This window comes from Molothrus ater, chromosome 12, assembly GCF_012460135.2.
Source record: "Molothrus ater isolate BHLD 08-10-18 breed brown headed cowbird chromosome 12, BPBGC_Mater_1.1, whole genome shotgun sequence".
Lineage (NCBI taxonomy): Eukaryota > Metazoa > Chordata > Aves > Passeriformes > Icteridae > Molothrus > Molothrus ater.
The window spans coordinates 21,216,852-21,238,486 of record NC_050489.2 but is presented as its reverse complement, the minus strand read 5'-3'; the positions used below and the strand labels follow the sequence as shown (position 1 = coordinate 21,238,486).

At 40.0% G+C, this 21,635-nt stretch overlaps 1 protein-coding gene across 5 annotated transcripts; it reads right to left on the bottom strand.

Annotated features, from left to right (window-relative positions):
• Nucleotides 1-982: 982 nt before the first annotated feature.
• On the bottom strand, nt 983-21,576 carry ADAT1 (adenosine deaminase tRNA specific 1). Of its 5 annotated transcripts, none has more exons than XM_036390604.2 (11): nt 21,498-21,576; nt 20,858-21,051; nt 20,023-20,091; nt 18,285-18,339; nt 17,400-17,527; nt 15,241-15,859; nt 12,636-12,781; nt 10,348-10,447; nt 6,672-6,758; nt 3,159-3,285; nt 983-1,992 (listed from the first exon to the last, which is right to left on the bottom strand). In XM_036390604.2, exons 2-11 carry the CDS (start codon nt 21,024-21,026, stop codon nt 1,915-1,917), a joined length of 1,578 nt encoding a protein of 525 aa, XP_036246497.1. In that variant the 5' UTR covers nt 21,027-21,051; nt 21,498-21,576; the 3' UTR covers nt 983-1,914. The 5 variants fall into 5 exon arrangements, with proteins under 5 accessions (XP_036246497.1, XP_036246502.1, XP_036246498.1 ...); XM_036390609.2 differs by having other exon boundaries at nt 20,858-20,979; XM_036390605.2 differs by lacking the exon at nt 3,159-3,285.
• Between the last annotated feature and the right edge of the window lie 59 nt (nt 21,577-21,635).

The following is a 21,635-nucleotide window of genomic DNA, read 5'->3' as shown; positions in this document are numbered from 1 at the left end:
TCAGCAGGTTCACTGCAGACATTGTTGATTAACTATGCGAAACTAGGTATGGTAAGTTAATCGTTTCTGCAAGATTTCAGCGAAGAACAAAGGCAAATTTCAGGAACCTGAAATCTACTGATAGCTCTTTAGGTACACTGTAGAACCCTGTCCTTGGAGTACTACGTGCTCGATTACAGGAACAGCTACCATTTATTTTCAGCAGTTCACCCTGTAACCCATGTGCAATGGCATCTGGCCATTTTTTATCCTCTGATGACTACTGCAAGTCCCTAATCTCCATAATCCCTTGCCCTCTACAAACACATAAAATTACTTCCCCCACACCAGTACAACTGGTATTTCTGCATGTTAGTGCTGGATTTGAGAGAACCGGCCTATACACACAGAATTCAAGCTGTTACTTCTTCAACAAGAGAACTATTCCTACTTGACAAGTCAACCTGAGTGTGAAGTAACAAGGATTTGCTGCTATCACTTCTCATACTGTAATGTTATGTGTACTGTTTGGTCCCATATGTAGCTCAGTAAGTTGACAACAAAGGCTGTTTGGAGAACTGCTGTGCCCATTTTTCAAATCCAAAACTACAGACCACCAAAGAACAAAAAAGATTCAAATCACTAAGGAGGTTTTAAATTCTAAATTATCCACTTCTTTCATCCTGACATTGCCTTGTCCAAATATTTTATGAATTGTGATTTACAAGAGAAAAATACAAAAGGGGAATGTGCTCGGGAGCAGTTACACAGTCCTGAAATTGCTCACAAAAGGCAATAGCTGGGACAGAAGGTTTAAGGAGGATTACACACTGCTTCCCCCACAGCTGCTCACAGTGTTGACTGTCTTGTCATGCAGATGTTAGTTGGTAATAAAGCATAATGGCAAGAGAGAATAGAAGGAACATGCCAGAGACTACTTTCAATACTCCCCAAAGCATCTCCACTTTTGCCAGGCTATAAATGAACACAAGGACCAGTGACATAAATGGCTGAAGCATTTCTGCTTTTAATTGACCATTTAACACAAGGGAGCATGGAGGTGGACGTTGCTTGAAACACTGAAAAGCAGGTAAATGTTTGCCTGTAATTACACAGGACTGGCCAATTTGAACCAAGTCATTCAGGAGTTTTCATTCCTGCCTACAGAAGCAAAGCAGTTGAAATGTTATCTGGCAAAGTCCTGAAATTGAGATGCACAGAATATCATAAGTAGTATTACTTGAAACAGACTCCTTCCCAGTGCTTTTGCTTCTGCTGTGGCAATACCTGTGGCTATGTTTAGTAAATAGCAGCATATATGAAGGATTCCCAAAAAAAGAGACACTTCAACAGAACTAGTTTTTCCAGTTAGAAGCAATGGGGCTGAGGGACATAGAAAATTCTTCCATGCACCAGACAAGAAGAGCTCAGAATTATGAAAGTATTACTTATTATACATGAGGGTTGTCCCAACAACAGAAAAACAGCCACAACATTATGAGAAGTGGAAGAAAAATGTGGCACTAAAATTTTCCATAATAATGCTTGAATTTCAGTTGACATTTCTTTCACTGCAATGACTATGGCTGGTAGGCCATACCTTCAGATACCAGGATAGCGCAGCACTGCTTCCTTTCTTTTGGAGGCATATTATTTCATGCAGCTCAGAATTTAAAGTTAGCAATGACCCTTTTCTATATTTCAATGAAAAGGGGGCTTCAACTCAGTAAAAATAAATGTATTCTCTAAATGGCTTTCCTTTTCACTCCTGTCTCTTTACAGCACATAAACTAGAGGGTGTCTTTTTCTGGCCCTTGAACTACAGAGGTATCTGCTGTGGACCAGAGCTTATTCCTGGATTCAAATAGTCACATGGATTCTCATGTGAAGTGCAGGTATTCCTTGGCATTCTTGACCCAACCCAGCAGAGCTTGGCTACGTAGCACTCTCCAGGCTTCTTGATAATTTAACGCAGCTTCCTTGTAGTCCCAGTAGGTTTTTAGTGTCTTCATCCTGACAGAAAATGCACAAAAATGAAAACAATTCTATGATCCTATTGAATATGAGGTCACAGAATGAAAAAAGAAATCAAACATCTAAGGACCTGACGATCTCCTATGAACTCTTCCATACTACTTAGTGAAATTCTCTTCTAGGGAGACTGGAGACGCCCAGGCTTTAAAGCTAGACATCGTCATCAATCTTGCAAAAGGAACCAAAACAACTCTTCTAGCACTAGAAACGTTTGTGTTTGACTGTGTGACCACAGAAAACTTCCATGACAGCAAAAACCACTGAAGCAAAGCTGAAAAGGTAGCTAGGGTGCTTTGAATTGGGTGAAAGTAGCTTTAGCATGCTAGAAAACAGGCTGGAAAAGGACAGAATGAACTAGACAGTTTTTCTTTTCCAACAAAAAACTAACAGGGAAGAATGAGACAAAGGAGAAAACACTCTCTTTTCTTTCCCTAAAGCAAAAGAGACACGTCAATTTTGGTGTCATTCCCCTTCCTCAAATAGCAACTATGCCCCACAATCTCAGCAGAACAATTGGTCACTGCTGAGTACATTACACCAATGATTTTAAAAACAGGGAAATTCAGGTCTAGAGTATCCGAACACAAGTGCCTGTAAGACAATTTCATCAAGATTTTTTTTTCCTTTCCTTGCATTCCGTTCCCAACCTCTTTCATCTTCCTTTGCCAAAACATCTGTCAGCCGCATGGGATAGGCAATGTTTATACATTAAACCCAATATGAAGGGAAGATCATAGGTAACATGACCTCACCAAGAAAGAGAAAGAGCCAAACTACTGCAGGAATCCTAATCTGTGAGGTCTGAGAACTACTGCACTAACCTCTAAAACAGGCTTTCAAGCTCAAAGGCAATTATGATCACGCCCAAAAAAACCCCACAGCTCTACTATAACAGCAGATCATCAGAAGCTGGGTTTGAGGCACTCAGCATTCTGCCATGAATTTATTTCTAAAATACTGTGACATGCAAAGCAAGCCATATATCTATCCTTTAAACCTTGTGTTCAGAAAGGTGCAAGAGTGGACAACCTGTCGATGCCAGGAAATGTATTCTCTCTTAAAAAACCTGCCCTGCACTCTTACCACAGCCAATCCGTTTTGCTTTCTCCACCTCTTTCACATTATTCATACTCTGTGAAACTAACCTGTGAGATGCTCTCAAAAGTCCCACGTAAGGGCCCCACTAGAACTCTCCCCCACCTGGCCAGTGGAATGGTAACGGAACCCCATAATCTGTACTGGATCTGGAACTGGAATCCTCCATATTGTGAACTGAGCAGGAAGGAAGAATAATAGTACAATCTTAATTGTGATGGCTCCTGACAACAATTTAAGAGAAAAGAGGATTAGTCATTAATTTAACAAGGCCAGCAAGAAAGTCAGGGCAGGTTTATTTTACAAACTCTCCCTTAGATTCAAACAAAGGGCCACACAGCCAGCCACACCTTGTTCAAACAGCAGTGCCTGGAGACTCTCTATGGTGGATGCCAATGTATGACAAGAGAAGGTTTTCACTTCCCCAGGTGGTCACTAAGGCATGTTTTTTTTTCCTAACAGCAGGGGAAAAAAAAACCCACAGTAATGCAATAATCTCCTTTGCCACATTACCATCAAGTGATCTGCAAACAATATTGCAGAGGATTTTATGTAACAATTCAGATTAGCAATAGCACAAGACTGTCCAATGGTGTGTCACCATTCCCTTGACAGTGAGCATAGAAAACATGAAAAGAAAAAAAAAAAAAGATGGACCAGTAATTTCAAAATGATAATGTGATGATAATGTGAGAGGGAATCAACAGAAGAAAATTAGGTATATGATAGGTGACAGTAACAGGTAATCAAAAAACAACATTAGTCTGCCTATTGAGAGGAGTGAGAATTTAAGTAAGGCACAGAAGACAGATTGTAAGAATTATTGCAAAGGAAGAAAGAAGATGGGACAGCATTGTACAGTACTATCTGGTTCTTGGTGAAGTAGTTCATACCAGCCTAACACCACCACCTTCTCAGTCTCATCTGAAAGCAAATAAACTAAATCCTGAAAAAACCCAAATTGATGAATGTCATGCTTAACATCTTAGATAAGCTATACTACTACAAATAACTAAATTTGCCTTTTAGAAGAGCCAGCAAAGTTCTGGCCCCAGTAGGCTGTCCACTGTTCCAATTCAACAGTACCCACACAGATTCTCTGTGTCAAGAATGAGTAAGAAAGTCACAAAAAGCAGGACAAGCAGATTTAGATACACACACACCAAAAAAAAAAAAAACAAAAAAAAACCCCCCAAACCAAAACCAACCAAAAAAAAAACCCTAAGCAAAACCAAACCAAAGCAGCAAAACAAACAAACAAAAAAAAAATTAAAAAAAACCAAACACAAAAAACCAAACCAAAATAACATCAGAATATAATCAGTTCCATGTCAAGCTTTAAATTCCCAGTTTCCAAGTCTGACAGTGGACAACAGTAAATGAAGGCAGCATTACATGAAGAACAACCCTTGTCCTAATGTACCCTACAACTACAAAACAAGCTATTCAGCAAATCTGAAAGTATTACAGAATGAGCATTCCTTGATGGATCAGAAAAAATGGAAGGCAAGAGAAGTGGACTAGAAGAGTCAGGGAAGGAACTTAGGGTCAAAGTGGAAAAAGGAAACTGCGTGATAGCACAGCTTTAGAGCCAACCATTTGTGGGACGAGATAACAAGATAAATTTGAATGCGAAGAAAATACAAAACTGGTAACAGTTAAATACACAGAAGTTTAAAGAAAGAATTTGAGAGTGTAGGATTTCTTATCTGAAGTTCACTCACACTCTAAGGGGAAAAGAAAAATCAAAACATCAGAATATCATGTAGGGAAAAAAAGGGAAGATGAAGGAAACAGCAACACGAAGACATTTTTTAATTTTGCTTTTCAAGAGAAGAGGAAGAAAAACAAAAGACTTCCAAGGCAACCAGCTGCACAAGCTGACTGGTGAGCTAGCGCCTCCTCTGTATAATTAAGAGTTTGTGCAGTGAAAAGAATGTCACATCTGTGAATCAGCTGGACTTTGTCAGGAGAAGCCCAGACAGACAAACAGTAGAGGACAAAAAAGTCAAAGGAAACAAGGCCAGTGGTCTAGAAAAGCCCTGAGGTGAAGTGACTTTATGTAAGCAGCATGTGATCAGCATAATGAGTCACCTACCCAACAATGCACAAGTTCACAGTCCGTTGAGGAAATTATGACGGCTAAACAAGTGAGGAGGAACTCCCACCCAAAAGAGGCTAAAAATTTTCTATTTCAAACTGATTTAAGGACAAAGTATCTCTACTTATAGAATCAGTTGAAAGCATCTCAGCAATAGCATGGTCCATATTGACACTGAAACTTTGAAACAGTTACAAGACACTTCCATAGACACAGAAGGTAACTGCAATCTTTAATTCAACAGAACTCAAAAGCAAGCAAGATCCATTAATTAAAGAGCCAGGGTGCACTTTGGCTAAGTTTGTTGCACCTGCTATCTTAGTACCATGAAGGGCTGAAATGGCCTATCTCCCCTACTTTCAGTCACATATGCCTCCTATTTCCTTGGAATGGGTTTTATCTGTTTCAGATTTCCATTAAGTTCTCGTTAGTCCGAGAGAAAACACAGAAGACAAGGAAATTGTTTTCAGCCACAGTACCTACTCGAACTGGTTCATCATGAGATTGGAGAAGTGCTACTGATACAAGGGAGTAAACAGGAATCAACAGCCAGTAGCAGCATTGAACTGCTGTGGGACCACCTCATCAGCAGCTACAAGCAGTTAAACTGGCTCAAGAGTTGGGATAACTGCATCCTAAAGCTGATGAAATTATATCTGGAAGTAAGTCTAAAATAAAATAAACCTTCCGTGGCAATGGATTTGGAACCCTCTACATCTCCCAGAGTCTCTAAAACAAAGAGAACTAAGTTTCTGTACATGTGAAACTATGCTTTGCTTTATAGTACACCACCAAATATATAATGCACCTAATGCTATGCGATACTGGATGATTACTGGAAGTAATTAACTCCAGACTGATAAACCAAATTTGTTCTTAATAATGTAAAGGAAAATTCCAATTATGGTGTCTTCAGACAAAAGCTGCTTTATTTTCTTCACAGAAGGTCTCTGTTTATGCAACATATGCACTGCAGAAAGAGCCCTATCTATCCTTACCAACCATATGAGAGAAAAATGCAGAAAGAGCACTATCTCTCTCTTACTCCACCATATGCTAAGCTGAAAACTGATTTTAACCTAAACTTAAAAAAAAAAAAAAAGAAAAAAAGAAAAAAGTGGGTTTTTTTACTCAAACTTTTCCTTCTTGTGAATCAAAGAAGTGGAATTTGACAGAATTACTGAACACCAACTAGATATCAGTAACTCCATGGTAATTTTGGGATGTAGGATTTTAATACATCCAAGGGTAGAGAGCTGCAGGCAGCTGATCCAATAGCTCATGTTTTCAAAAACAAATACCACTTCCTCATCTTGCGTCTCTTTCCACATTTTTCAAGTATCAAACTTTAACAATGGACTTATCTAAAATGAGATTCATGAGCAGATACTGTATCATTACAGTACTCTTCACTTTCATTAAGATAAATTCCTTCTTCTAAAGGCAATGATAATGTCTTTACCGTAGAGTGTCTGGTAGATCCTCTTGTGAAATACTTGTCACCAGCTTTTGGAATTTATGGAAGAGTTCCACTTTACAGATTTTGGATCTGATATAAAAAAATGTTAAAAATTAGGAATTCTGATGGAAAAAAAAAATCATAAATTCACTCCACCTTACAGCAGAACATCCCAGCTAAACACTTTTGATAGAAAGCATTATGTTCACTTCTCAGTGAATGTAAAAACTTCTCTATCATTTAACTTTTTCTACCCCATCCAAGCTGCCCGTATGCCTTTTCCCTTAGTTTTAAATGCTATATTGACAAAAAGCTGCATTGCTCCATTCTCCCAGCCAGCACTCACCAGTTTGCAGAACGAACACTTTAATATCACACTGTTATCTGCATGAAACTGCACTGTCATCAGTTCAGAGCTGCACTAAGGTTTAACCAGAGGGACTAGCCCCAGAACAGATCAAACAAGCGCACCTTTTTACAAACTGTTAAATTTTGTATTATTCAAAACAAATAAAAGGAGGAGCAGAAGTATCTGGAACAATGCTGATATTTTCACAATGGCGATGAGGACACATTCAGCAACAGCTGCAGGGCAGTTAAATACAAAGAGGCTCATCAAAAAATAAAGTGAGACAAAGTTTTAAAGATCTTTAGAAGATACTATATACATCCGTCAGCTTTGAGCCCTTCTACTTCCCCAAAGAGATGGCAACCAGAATCCAATCACTGTTTATTAAGTGTAGTTTTGTTTTGAATGGCCCAGCTGTTTCCTCTATTTAATTATCTTTGCGTACTTGTCTTAACAATGACAGATTCAGTTCTCCAACAAATGCAAGCTGATTCTCCACAAACACTGAAACAAAATCAATTAAAAAAAAAAATCCTCCTATGTTGCTAGCATGTGTTTTAAGAACATCAAAAATTGGGTAGTATCATAGAATCTCCACAAGGATCATCGAGTCCAACTCCTGGCTCAGGAAAACCCCAATAATCCCAGCATGTGCCTGAGAGCATTGTCCAAATGCTCCTTGAACTCGGACCACTGTGACCACTGCCCTGGGGAGCCTGTTCCAGCACCCGACCACCTCTGGGTGAAGAACCTTTACCTAATATTCAGCCTAAACCTCCCCTGACAGAGCTCCAGCCATTCCTCAGGCCCTGCCACCGGTCACCAGAGAGCAGAGAACAGCGCCTGCACCTCTGTGTCACCCCACAAGGAAGCTGTAGCCTGCTGTGAGGCCGGACCTCAGTTTGCCCTTCTCCAGGCTGAACAAATCAAGTGACCTCAGCTACTCTTGTAGGGCTTCCCCTCCACACCCTTCATGGCCCCCCCACTTTGGACGCTTAGAGCTTTATCTTCTTATATTCCTGTGCCTAACACTGCCTACAGGAGGTAAGGCTGCATCAGAGCAGCGCAGAGCAGGACAGTTCCCTCCTTCACTCAGCCACCCGTGCTGAGCCTGATGCCCCCCAGGATGAGAGTGGCCCTCCTGGCTGCCAGGACACTGCGGACTCATATTCAACTTGCCATTAACCAGGACCCCTAGGTCCCCTTCCATGGCCCCGCATTCCAGCCTCTCACTCCCCAATCTGTCCATACATGCATGTCACTCTGTGCCATGTGCAGAAACTGGCATTTGTCTTTGTTAAACTTCATATGGTTGGTGATTGCCCAACCATTTTATTTGTCAAGGTCTTTCTGCAGGGCCTGTCTTCTTTCAAGGGAGTCAACAGCTTCTTCCAATTTAGTGTCCCTGGCAAACTTAGTGTACCTTTGAGTCCTGCATCCAAGTCATTTATTAGGAGGCTGAAAAGCACTGGCCTTAAAACAGAGCCCTGCTGAACCCCACTGGTGATGAGAGCGTGCAAAGATGCTCTAAAATTTAATATTCAATTTAATCTGTCAAAGTTTCATCTTGTAGTTTTTGGTGCTTTAGTTAATTAAGCATTAACAAAAGCACATACCAGACATTTACCTACAAATTCCTGTTAGTCAGTCAGCCTTACCATCCTTGTATTTAATGTTATCTAGCATTGAAAGGGGGATGTTATCTATATTGAAAGGGGGAAAAAAACTTCAAAGAACACTTCCCAGCAATCACCCTGAGATTCCTTGAGAGGAAAAAGAATGTTGAAATACAAGTCCTGTTTATTATTAATCACCACCAGTCCCAATAAGGCTGTAAATTCCTTATATTCGTTATAGAAGTTCCTTTTGTGACTGTTTACCTCAAAAGCATAAATAGTTCACTTGTGCATTGACGTTGGTTTTAATTCTGATTTCCTAAGGAAATGAGATGTTTGTAATCACACAGTCTTGTAGACTCTAGTAACTTTTGAAAGTTTTAGTGAACTTCAAACACACGTTGAGAAGAGGATCTTTCAACAATAATTGAGTTCTTACGCTTTTGTGCTAATTGCCAGCTAGGAGATGGCTCTCAAGTTTTAGAGCTGATGCACGAATGCTGTGTTACAAATTTAATCCTACTGAGAAAAAGGGTTAGCTGGTTTGTTTGATCTTTCACATGTCTTCTGGAATGCTTACATATCGCATATTGAAAATAAATATTCTACAGAGCACATGGAGCCTGTCTTAAAAGATGCACTAAGTCACCCAGGTCACCTATGTTAGCAATACCGCAGACACCAATACAGGTCACAAACCACAAAGTTCCTGGTCCTCTTCTTTCCACTGAAAATTTGGAAATACTAGGATATACCAGGATAAACTTCAGTCAAATCAGGCCTAACTTCAAAAAGCTCAGAATGTGCAACTTGCAGGCAAATTAATAAATTCTCCAAAAGAATTATCTGAGCTGTATTTGCTATGCTTGTCAGGATTGTCATCATCCTTCCAAAAAGTCTGGGAAACATGAACAATTGATAATTTGGTAGTATAATCAGCCAACAGCTAAAACACGAACACCAATCCTTCAGCTGAATTTCTACAGAACAATGATAATTTTGGCACCTCACCCAAAATGAAGATAACATAGAGATGGAGAAATTTGTCTGCAGTTGCTTATAAGTAATTTCTCTCAACCTCAAGAAAAGTAAGTAACTATTTCTTTAAACTATGATTGTTGATAGAGGATTTCTTAAAGAGCCAAGTGACAAGCTGGCTGAACCGAGTGCCAAGATGACAGCTGGAAAGGTGACATGTTCATGTTAGGAGTGTGCTGCCATCATTTCAACACCTTTTCAAACTTTAAGGCAGAAAGTCATGTTTCAAAGCTACACTTTTAATAATCATACATCATTAAAAGGATGGACATTAAATGGAGGATAGCTGGCTTGACTATTCAAGTAAAAGAAATCTCTAGAAAGAGAAAATGCAATGCACACATTTCCTTCACAGTCAAAACCAGAAAGCAAAAATTCTGTTTCCTTCAACAGTAAACATCCTTTTTAATAAAAAACTGATCACAGTTCCTCACCACCATTATCTACAATGTTCTCAACAGGGATAAAGAAATAGGATAAACTTGTTAATTCTCATCTAACTTCCATTATTCCAACTGCCCTTTCTCCCTTACACAGTGACTCTTCCCCAACTCTCTACCTTCCTCCTTCTTCACCACTCTCTAGATTTCCTCCTGCTCTGACAACATCACATGAGCTGACAAAGGCACGTAAGCTAACAAATGAAACACGTCTAGACATTACAACACTCTCACACCTGCTCTGATGGCTCCCAATCCCCTTCTTTGTTGTTCCCTGGCGGAAGCCGTCTGAGGTGACATCCAGAGGTTGTTCAGGGACTGCACTCCAACTGATAGCTGTGGAAGACATTGTTATGAACAAGGGAGACGCTCTTGTCACAAAAGCAGAACCTAACAGTTCCTTTCATTCTATTTGTTCATGTGTTGCTTCCCAAAATAATTCAAACTAGAAAGAGGACCATGGTTTTCCAGGGCCAGAATTCCAGTATGTCACAGAATGTTTACTTTAAAAAAACAAAAACACACACACAGAGCTTTCATCTTAGTTAGATCATTTAATAATTCATGCCTCTAAATAATTGGCCTTCAGCTTTGTAATTCTCCATTTCTGTGGGGAATTCTACTGTCTTTTGTGCATCCAGTCCAGACAACGCATGAAGAAATTTCCGAGTTAGATGGCTTATTTTCACATCGGGCTGTGAAATACTGCCCTAAACTACTTGCACCAGTCACTTTGCTTTTCTTAATTTATCGTCTGCTGCTATTTTATTGTGTACTCTAAGTAGTTTCATGTTTGATAACTGACATACACCAAATAGTGGTAGACTTTACTTGAAAAAACATTATTAGGTAGCAGTCATACAAAAATAATTTGTTGAAAGAGATAGCAAGTGCCAACAGCCTTAAACTCTACCCCAAGTCTGAGAACTTTGTAATCTTCTCAGACTGTAAACTTCTAAATGCTGAAACTCTACATACAATACCTTACAATTTCTAAGTAATGAGCAAAGCATCAGCAGCATGTCAACAGAAACTGACATGTCAAATCTGTCCTTCCATAGCATAACAGCAGATTCTTCAACTTCTACTACCATGAGACAGCTTCCATTTCCTAAATTCTCCCTCTTCTCTGTGTTCCTAACAGGCAAAATAGTTGCACATGCATTCACTCCTAAGACCATCTTGTTACTCAAGATGCTCAAAGACTGTTTATGTTACTCATCCTTGTATTACAATTCAGCTGTATGCTGCCAATTGTACTTACACAGTGATTCAAGTACAATGCTGTATCACTCTAACATGAAATAACATTAGATACATATGACTGGTATTAAATCCTCCACATGTGAAAAATCTAAAAATCACTTGATTAGAGGATATTAGTTTCTGACAAGCAGCTACAAAGTTACTTAAAAATTAAAACATTTTCCATTCTTTCGGTTTTTCATCATTATCTCAAACTTCAAAGCACTAAACAGAAAAGATACTTTCCTAAATTAACAGCTGAAATGTTCCTATCAAGCATCTTTCAATACTCTGTGTAACAGTCCTAAATTTAGAGCTTATTCTGATTTTTACTCCTTCAAGAAAAGAAACCATCTGGCATAAAAAAGTGTGCTAAGGCATCATTCATCTTTCTTTAACAGAATGACTTGAGAAGTGTACGGCAAGAAAGACATACACTGAATTTAGTCACAGCTGCTTTCAGGCCTTTTTTGGTAACTCAACTGGCACTACTTTTCAATGATGAAATTTGTTTTCTATCTCACAAAATGAAAGTATTTTCCTTCCTGGCACTTGTAAATAACTCCAATTTAAGGAATGTGAATTTCTTTAAGGAACCCTTTGTTTCCATTCTATTCTATCGTTAGCTGTATTGTAATAGAAAACTTCCAGTTCTGATTCAGACAGAAAGTCTGATCAGAAGCAGAAGGCAGGCATGTCCAAGTTAAAGAAACTGCTTAGCCATGCACATAGAGTGGCAGTTCCTTTTTCCCAAATGAGACCATGTTGCAAAATCACATTGAGATTTAAGCATTCATTCATCATCATCATGGCAAAAAATTGCCACGCCTAAAATATCTATCAATACAACTTTTACACTACACTACTCTGTATTCTTTCTTCATTCACAGATTTTTGGAGCAATTACAAACATAACTCAGCATGGCAAGTCTTTTGTTCATTACCAAAGAGAACGCAAAACTAACTGAAACAAAAAGTCTTTTGTTTTCTTCTTGTACTCAACTTTTGTTTCCCCTGGTTATTTTCTGTCTGTGTTTAATTATAAACTCTTAATCACATCAACCAAATGTTTATTCAGCCTGAAAACTTCCTACTGGAAACTAGAGGCTGAGACAAATATTATTAATAATAAGTCATGACCTGAAAATAATTTCTTGCTTTTTGTATTTTGCCAGTAGCATACTGGCAAGGAATGATGTTCTATTCCAAACAACCAGACCCACCTCATTTCTATTTGGACTTTTGCACACAGTTACGCAACTAGCCCAAATTAACTCACCTGCACTACAAGGAACAAGTTTTGTTTTGCTGTTACTTTGAACTTCCTGAATTGCCTGTCGGCTATGTTCAAATTGAAGATCTGATTGCAGCAGCTCAACCTCCTGAGTGAGAAAACCATCCGGTAAAGATGAGATGTGCTGACACCTACAGGAAACACAGAAATTTTCAGTATGCTCTTCCCAAACAAGACCATTTTGCACCGTTTCCCTTCATTATCTAAAATACATTTCTTTTACATTAAAACTGAATCGAAAATGAATTATATAGGTGAGACAATGAGTATTGGAGGCATTTTTCCCTTCAGAAAAATATTTATTAAATAAAACCCCAAAGTCACATTAGTTTATTAGGACCTTGTCCACCCTAAAAAAAATATATAAATTGACTTTTAAAAAGGTCTATTTAAAAGCTATTATCAATTAAGTCAAATTCAGGACAAAATCTGCAATATCCTTCTGCAATCACAAAGAAAAATAAAAATCATAAGGTATTTACATAGTCAACTGCATTACATCGGGAATTGTTTTATGAGGCTAACGGTTTACAATCAATGCCTAAAAACACACAAAGTACACCTAGAGTTCCATGTATAATCTCATCTTTGTTACCTTAAATTATGGTTGCATACTGAATGACATTAGGATCATAAAAGGAAAAAACAGCATGTGTTTAATCACTACAATATTTACACAGAGCAGGAATTATTACTGAGATTCATACTGTCAGACTCAATAGTCTGAAAAAGTGCCTGACTACACTAGGACTAACAAGGCTAGGCAAATTCTTGTTACGTGTCACAGAATGAGGAAAGGATTATTCAGAAAGCTCTACCGGGTATGTCACTAGAGTTTATCCATTAACAGACTTATGACCACTTTTATAATCATTCTAGAAGGATGAAGGGCTATACAGAAGAGGAGTTACTAAATAAAGTCAAGCCTTTCATATTAACTGGTCTAGTAACTACCACTTAAAAGAATGGTTCGGCTCCCTGGTTTTTTCCTTGCTCTCCTTTCCCTTCACTCTGCCCAAATCCATTTACCATTCTCTACTGCTCTACTTTACTTATTTAGCCTCCCCCCAAGTAAGAAAAATATTCACTTCCTATCCTTGTTGCCGGGATAGTTTTCATCAACTGAAGAATCTGAGTAGAAAGAAGGCCACTGCACAACAGATAACCTTCCTCATTTTGAAGCAGTTCAGTTCATCTCTCATACAGATTTCCCTGAGGTGACAGTTACGAGAGCTCTAGTACTCACAGCAAGAAAAAGATCAGGTCTTGGATGTAACTGAGAGTAAAGAAGCAGACAAATTTTTACAACCATGAAAACACATATAAGCTTTCCCTCTCCAGTGTAACATAACTGTCTTCTTCCAGCTGACCAGTAAAATCTGTCACGTACTATGTATCCTGAAGCACTGTAGTAAATCAGAGAACAGCTGAGGTGGGAGGGGACTTCTTGTAGGTCATCTAGTCCAACCACCATTCTCCAGATGGGCAACCTACAGACAACTGCTCAGGACAGTGTCCAGATAATTTCTGAGTACCTCAAAGACAGGAGACTCCACAACTTCTCAGGGCAACCTCTGCCAGTGCTCCATCACCCTCAAAGTAAACAAGTGCTTCCTGACATTCCAAGGGAACTTCCCATGCTTCAGTTTGTGCCCGTTACCTTTGTCCTATCACCAACACCACTGCAAACAGCCTGGGTCCATTTTCCCTGCCACCTCCCTTCACGTATGTATACAAAGTGATAGGATGCTCACAAGCCTTCTCTTCTCCAGGCTGAGTAGTCCCAGCTTTTCTCATATGAGAGATGCTAAAAATCCATTATGCATCTTCGAGGCCCTCTGCTGGCCTCTCTCCAGTATGTCCACATCCCTCTTGTACTGAGGCCCAGAACTAGACACAGCCTTCAAATGTGGTCTCACCACATCTGAAGGGGTAGGATCATCTCCCTGGACCCACTGCGATACTTTGCCTAAAGTGGCCTGAGACACCATTAGCCTTCTTTGTTGCTAGAGCACACTGCTGGCTCATTTTCAACTTCACGTCTAGCAGGAACCCCTAGGCCTTTTCTGTGAAGCTGCTTTCCAACCAGGCAGCCCCAGCATATATTGGTGCATGGGACTGTTTCTTTCCCAGGTGCAGGTTTTTACTTCCCCTTGCTGAACTTCATGAAGTTCCCACTTTTCTCCAGCCTGCTGAGGTTGCTGTGGATGGCAGCACAATGCACTGGTTGATCAGCCACTCCTCAGTCTTGAGTCTTCAGCAAACTGTCTGGGCACACAGTCTGCACCATCATCCAGATGACTGATTAATGAAGATATTAAGTAAGTTTGGACCTAGTATTGATCCCTGGGGTACGTGGCTACTTACACCTTTAACTACATTTAGCCTAATGATCACTACCTTCTCGGCCCAGTCATTCAGATAGTTTTCAATCCACATCTGCTCATCCAGCTCACACTTTACCAGATTCTCTATCAGGATTTTACAAGACGCATTATCGAAAGCTTGCTAAAGTTCTAATATTTGTATGACACGTGTTGCCTTCCAAGGTTCCCTGTCTCCATACGCACCATCTGAGGAGAGCACTTACCTTTCAATAACTGCTCTCCGCATTGCTTCTTGGCTATATGGACACTTTCCCACTATAACTGCTGACAGATACACTGGATACTGCAGAAAATGCATCAGAAGAGCTCCTTGACACCCTAACACATTCCAGCGAGCCAGTTTATCACTGCAGGACATAGAGCACGTTCTGTCTCCTCGACCTGGCTTCACTCGTAATAAGCCGACAGAGTGGTACCCCAGCCCAGGTATTCGGGCATCATCCAGCTCTCCAGGTACACATTTTGCTCCAGTTCTATGAACATCTACTACCTTTGGTCTCACTAAGCCACTCTCCTTATTAGCTGTCTGCATCTCTGCAGAACATTCACAGCTCTTCTGATTTGCGCTGTCTTCTCGTTTCACAGATTCATGACGAACAGCCAGGTCTTCAGTGGTTATGGAAAAACAACCACCATCATCAGTTTTCATTCTCTTGATTATACAATCCCTTGCCATCTTCTCTGATTTTCTTTTATCTTCTGGACATAAGTGATTACGGTCACTTCTACATTCTGCTGATTGTCCAGCTGCATGACCTTCAGTCATTGGCTTAGGAAGCTGGTTCTCTGGTTCACTGATTGGAAAAATAGAAGCATCTCCACCTGGAACAAAAGAAATAGCATGAAAGTGGCCAAAAACCCATCTTGTGATGGGAACACATCATACCAGTAACATTACAACTACTAGTAGCTTTCACAGATCTGCACTCAGGAAAACTTAACTATGAGAACACATTTTTGAAACAACATTGTCCTGTGCCAAGGTGAATCAAATCTCACTAAAATTTGAGCCAATATATGCTTCATTTCAAGTTCTGCTTTCTATGTAAGCGACAACCAAGAAAGCAAAATTTACAACCTATAAAGTAAAAGGTAACAAAGGCATTTGACAGACTACAAGAAGTGCTGAAGACTCACAGGAAAACCAGCCTGATCTAACCAAGCAATATGAATCTCGAAAGATTAATGAAAGAATAATCTGTCAGGGTGAAAACTTTAATCTGCATCACTGAAACAAGCTCAGAACCAAAATTCTGAAACTCAGTTCAAAGCTAAGCAAACCTGACAGGCCTGCTGATTTATGTGAGAAATTTCTCACAATGTGAGAAAAAAAAAGGCAATGAAATTATTCTCACTAATAAATTTGGAGATCTAATTTCTATTCTCAAATGCACTAATGAAGAAAAATAATATTGCATATTTCAGCAATGCACTCAAGATCATGAAAAAGTATGAGCAACTAACTCGCTCTGAAGTACTGATGAGGCGTATTTTGAGAGTTCTTAAAACTCCTTTGCTCCGTAACAGACTAGCAGTTGAAGAACACACCAGTGAGAGAGCATGGTAACATCAAGATGCCTGATATGTTGGCAGACCATGAGGCCGCATTCCTTCGTTCTGTCAACAGATCTTCATCTTTGTGGTGCTGTTTTTTTTAAACACACAAAGAATGTTTTCCATGACAGAAGTTTCATTACATTCCCAAAGAAGTTTTTTGTTGGAGAGCTAGTGATGATTCATGAATGGGGCTTTTTTTCCTGTTTTTCAGGAGCGTGGTTTTGGTTTGCTGGGGGGTTTTGTATGAGTCAGTGTTGGCTCTTCTTCCTTGTTTTTCTTTTTGCTTGGTTTTGGGTTTTTTCTTTGCTTGTTGGTTTGGGGGTTTTTTGGTGTTCGTTTGGGGTTTTTTTTTCTTTGTTTGCTTCATGAGGTTGGGGGTGGTTGTTGGCTGGGTGTGGGGTATCTTTTGTTTGGTTGTTTTTAGGGATGGTGGTAAATGCCAGTAGTTTTTATTAAAATTTTAATCCAAGGAGATAACGCTTGAAGCAAAGCAACTAGGCAATATGGCAGGACCTCTGACAAGTATATTATTTTCTGGAAGAAAAATAATAGCTACTGTTTAAAGTGAAACATTCCACTATATAATAAACTGTACATCAGACTTACTGAGTTCTCCTGAATCATATCCAGTGAGATAAAATGCCAAATCTATCTGTGGAGTCAAATACATCTTGGGGCATGTATCGGTAAACATGAATTACTGCCTCACTCTCAATCCAGACCAAAGAGAGACAAAAGAAAGACACAGGGCAGAAAAGACTCTACAAGTGGGACCAATGTACTTGGTTCACTCCAGCATACTCACATGGGGTATGGCTGGAGAAGAAAATAAAGATAATATTTGGTTTGAGTTTCCATTTCCCAGTTTCAGTTCCCGGACTAAAAATGCATTGCTGATGGGAAGCTGCAAGCCACAGCTGATGGAGAAGATACCTGTTAGGCAGAAAGTTTTCATGAAACATTGACTTCCTTTTTGATGCATGAGAAAAAAACAAAGCTTAAATGCCCTCTAGAGTCTGTTCTTTCCTGATGGGAGTCTATCAGGAGCCAATCACTTCTACGGAGAGCTGGCATCCAACATAATAAATGTAAACTCATCATTGGAACTTTAATAACAGACCTCAAAGAATTGGGTCCAGTGGAGTTAACGTTAACCATCTCGAACTGTATAGATAAGGTCCTCTCCTCCTACTGTGTTTTTATCAACTCTGCAATTCATCTTATTCAACGAGACTCAGTTTAGTGACGTGGAATTGCAAGAAACGTACTCATTTCTGCAGAATTACTGTTCCCCTGGCTCAGTTCCCTGAACCAGTTTATCCCATGTAAACAAGAGGACTAGCATGTGGGAAAGAGCAAAAATTCTATCCTTGAATAACAGTCACCAGATCTGCATTGTTGTCACATGGAATCAGATCCTAATTCTTCATACAGAGGCTCCAGAAGAACAAGGAAGAAGCTTCTGTGAAAAGGCCTTAACACTACCTAGAAGTATAAATATTAGGCTAAAATCCTGCTGACAACAGGAAAAAGTGTGTTGCCCACACAGAAGTAATGCAGCCTTTCACTACATTCTCATATGTGAAGCTACAAAATTTGGCTACTTCAGCAATAGGTCAAAACGATTTTTATCACAACAACCTCAGGCGGCACTGTTACAGCATTGAGTAAAACTTCATTCATGCCTCACCTCTGGAAGCTCCTCTTGGCCACAATTTCAGCATGGCTGTCATTCAGAATGTCTCCTAAACCAAAACCCAAATGCAAATACTAAATCATTACTAAAAAAAGACAAAACAAATGGAATTCAACATAGGACAGTTCTCCATATTTATTAGTATTGGATGGTTTCCATTGATTTTAGACTATTGCAAGATATTTAAATTTCCAATCATGACAAAAGGAGGTCAACAGACTACACAAATGAAGGATAAAAGTACTCAGTCTGCAGCAAGTCAGAGACTTTTTTGAATACCAAATTTTAACTCTTCTGATATTTGAGTTGATTAAACATTACCATCCTTCAAAATCTTCCTGACTTTTGTTTTCAAGGGTAAATCCTGATATTCTCAAAACACATTCCACCAGAAAATTTCAAATGCTTGTTAAGCTTTTGGCTGAAGATTCTTTTTGAACTATGTCCTACAATTTAAACTATTTTTCCTGCAAATAATTCTGATACTTACTAAGTATGCACACCTCATCTTCAGCTTTCCTGAACAGTATCTGCCTGTTATGCCACATAAAGGAACAGGAGCTGTAGATCATCTTTTATTTCAGGCAAAAAAGGCCAAGCGACAGAAATCCTCCTGAACAACTTTAAAAGTTTAGAAGTGATCTAAGAGATAACCATTAACATGACCTACCACCAAGTTTAAAATGTTATCGTAAGAAGAGAGTATTTTCTAAATTTGAGATCACTGAAGAGAAACAATGGCAAAACAAACTAGTGTTACTTTTTCCTAGTCAATTTTCTACTTAGACCCTTAATATCTAGATTGTAAATGATACAACAGTTTGATCATAATTTTCCTAAATCAGTCAGAAAAATGTCTTTATCAAAACTCTTCTGAGATGGCCAAATCACAACAAACATGAAAAAAGTCTAAGATACAAAATCTAGTTTCTTCTCTTTTGCTCCACTAATTAATTTCAAAATGAAGGACACTATAGAGAACATGAATTAGCCTAAACCAGATACAGGCAAAACCCTTTCTCATATCTCAGTCTAGTCCTCCTCTGAAGTCTAAAGAGGGTAGAAAGCCCTGTACCTTCACATGCATGAACACTTTGCACCCTTAGCCACTTTTCAGCATTCATCATAACTACAGCTTCTTCCCTGCCCTAGCGGAGGAGACAGATACAGCATGAATTTAAAAAACGGACACAGAGAGCAAGGAAAGTCTCCTACAATACACAGTAAGAAATGGTAGTTGTGAGAAGCTGTGTATGTATCCCATACATTTACTGTACAACACTTAAAACTATCCAGCAGTAATATGCAGTCAGAAAGAAAAACCCTATTAGTACCTTCCTGCTGCTTAGTACCAGCAGTGGTAACCTCTTGCATCAGACCCCAACAAAATTACACTGCAACAGGTAATCAAAGCACAATTATTTGGCTTATGTTTTGTTTTGCTTTTTGTTATGAAGTCTTCGAGTATGCAGAGTCAGGGTCTAAACCACAAATTTCCAAATAGAAAAAGTTCATTCACCTTTGAGGCAGCAAGTGCAGCAAACCTTCCTGGCAGCCATTGTGGCTGCCTAAGCTCCTCTCTCATTGATGAAGGAAGGTTGCCTTAACACTTCTGGCTTCAATCCAAAACCAGTCTAAGCAGTACACCTTGGACATCTTCATTGATTCTATGACACCAGCAAGAAAGAAGGTAGCATAGGTAGTCTGCTCTTGACTTTAATATCATACTTACCAGTTTTTCGCATTTTGTTTTGGCCAATACATTTTGTTCCAGTTCCCATAGCAACAACTTCCTTAGTTACTGAAAGAGAAACAACATTAATTGAAAAAAACAACATTAACTGAAAAAACTATCACCTCCAACTGTTGCCAGAAGCATTGCTCTCATACAGTCATTCTAGTAAGACAACACACAGAACACTGAGTAGAAGGGAATGTACAGAGAGGCAGATCATGCAAGCTTACAGAAAGGAAACAGATTGAGAACTGAATACAGAAGCATTAGTGCTAGGAAAAGTCTAGGACCGCATAGGAGGAATGCTAAGACAGGCTTGATATGCTAGACAGCACACAGCAGACACTGCCATAGCATTCCTAGGCACATAAAAATAAGAAATATGGGATACAATCTGCCTAACAACACTGAAGTGCCACTAAGGGAAAAGAAGATGACGACAAACTAACACAAACACAGGATGTAATAACCTGTTACAGGAGAGCAAACCCTTCCCGCATTCTATCAAATTAAACATGTTTTTTCAAGAGTTTGTATTAGGAATTCAGGCCCTGCCTAGACTTTCACCACATATTGAACGGCCAAATGAAGGCTTTCATTGTCTTGTTTACAGTCTGGGAAGAACAGCATTTCACTAAAACCACCTCTTTCCAGACAGAAGCTGTGAATCACAACAAACACAGAGTAAAGAATTTGGGTGGAGATCGATGGAATAGGAAAGGATGTATGTTTTTTTAAAGGCATCTTAAAAAAAGTAAATATAAAGAAAGCATGAAGAGCCTTCTCTGCCCCTCCCTTCTCTCCCACCCCTATCTCCAAAATTCATTCTTACCCTGCAGGTTTCCTGGACTATCAAGAGCCTCTCTTTGGGCTGCAGATTCCACTTTGACAATAGCTGCCAGGGAAGTCCATTCCCTGTTTGGATCTGGTTTCCCCTGCTTAGGAAGTCTGGTCCTGTAATGCAGGTAACATAACCCAGCGATTTCATCAGCTGACCACATGGCTCTTGATTCGAGTGTGCAGGTTCTACACAGAATTGGATTCCATCACAACACTCGAATAACAACCCCCGTGTCTTCAAACGCTATCAACCTTGTTCTGCATGACACTTTCCTGCACCACATTTCAACAACAAAGACCTAACTGCATCATCCCTTTCAGGACTACTTATAGGAAACGAGTTCTTCCAAATCGCAAGAAATAAAAAGCAACGCTAGAACCCTTAAGTGCAACAGCAGGTGGGTCTGCTGGGTTCCCAAAGCTCGTACTATGCAGCAATCAACCGCATGCATCACGCCACCACTCCGGTGAAGTCTCTGCAGCACACCTGAGGCGCCTGGCACCACCAGCCTCCTTCCGAGGCCTCCCCCTTGCCGAAAGACCCGAGGCAGCCCACGCTCCGAGGGCGCTGCCTCCGCGCTCGGGCGCACCTCCCGCCACCCCGCCTGCAATCCCTGCAGGCCCCTGCCTACCCGCCGGGACACCGGCGCCGCTGCTCCTCGCCAGGACGGGCGGCGACAACCGAACCTCCGGCGCCGCGCCTCTCGCAGAGCGCCCTAGGGCCCGCGCACGCGCAGCCGCTTCTCGCGCGTAGCAGCCGCCGCTCCCGG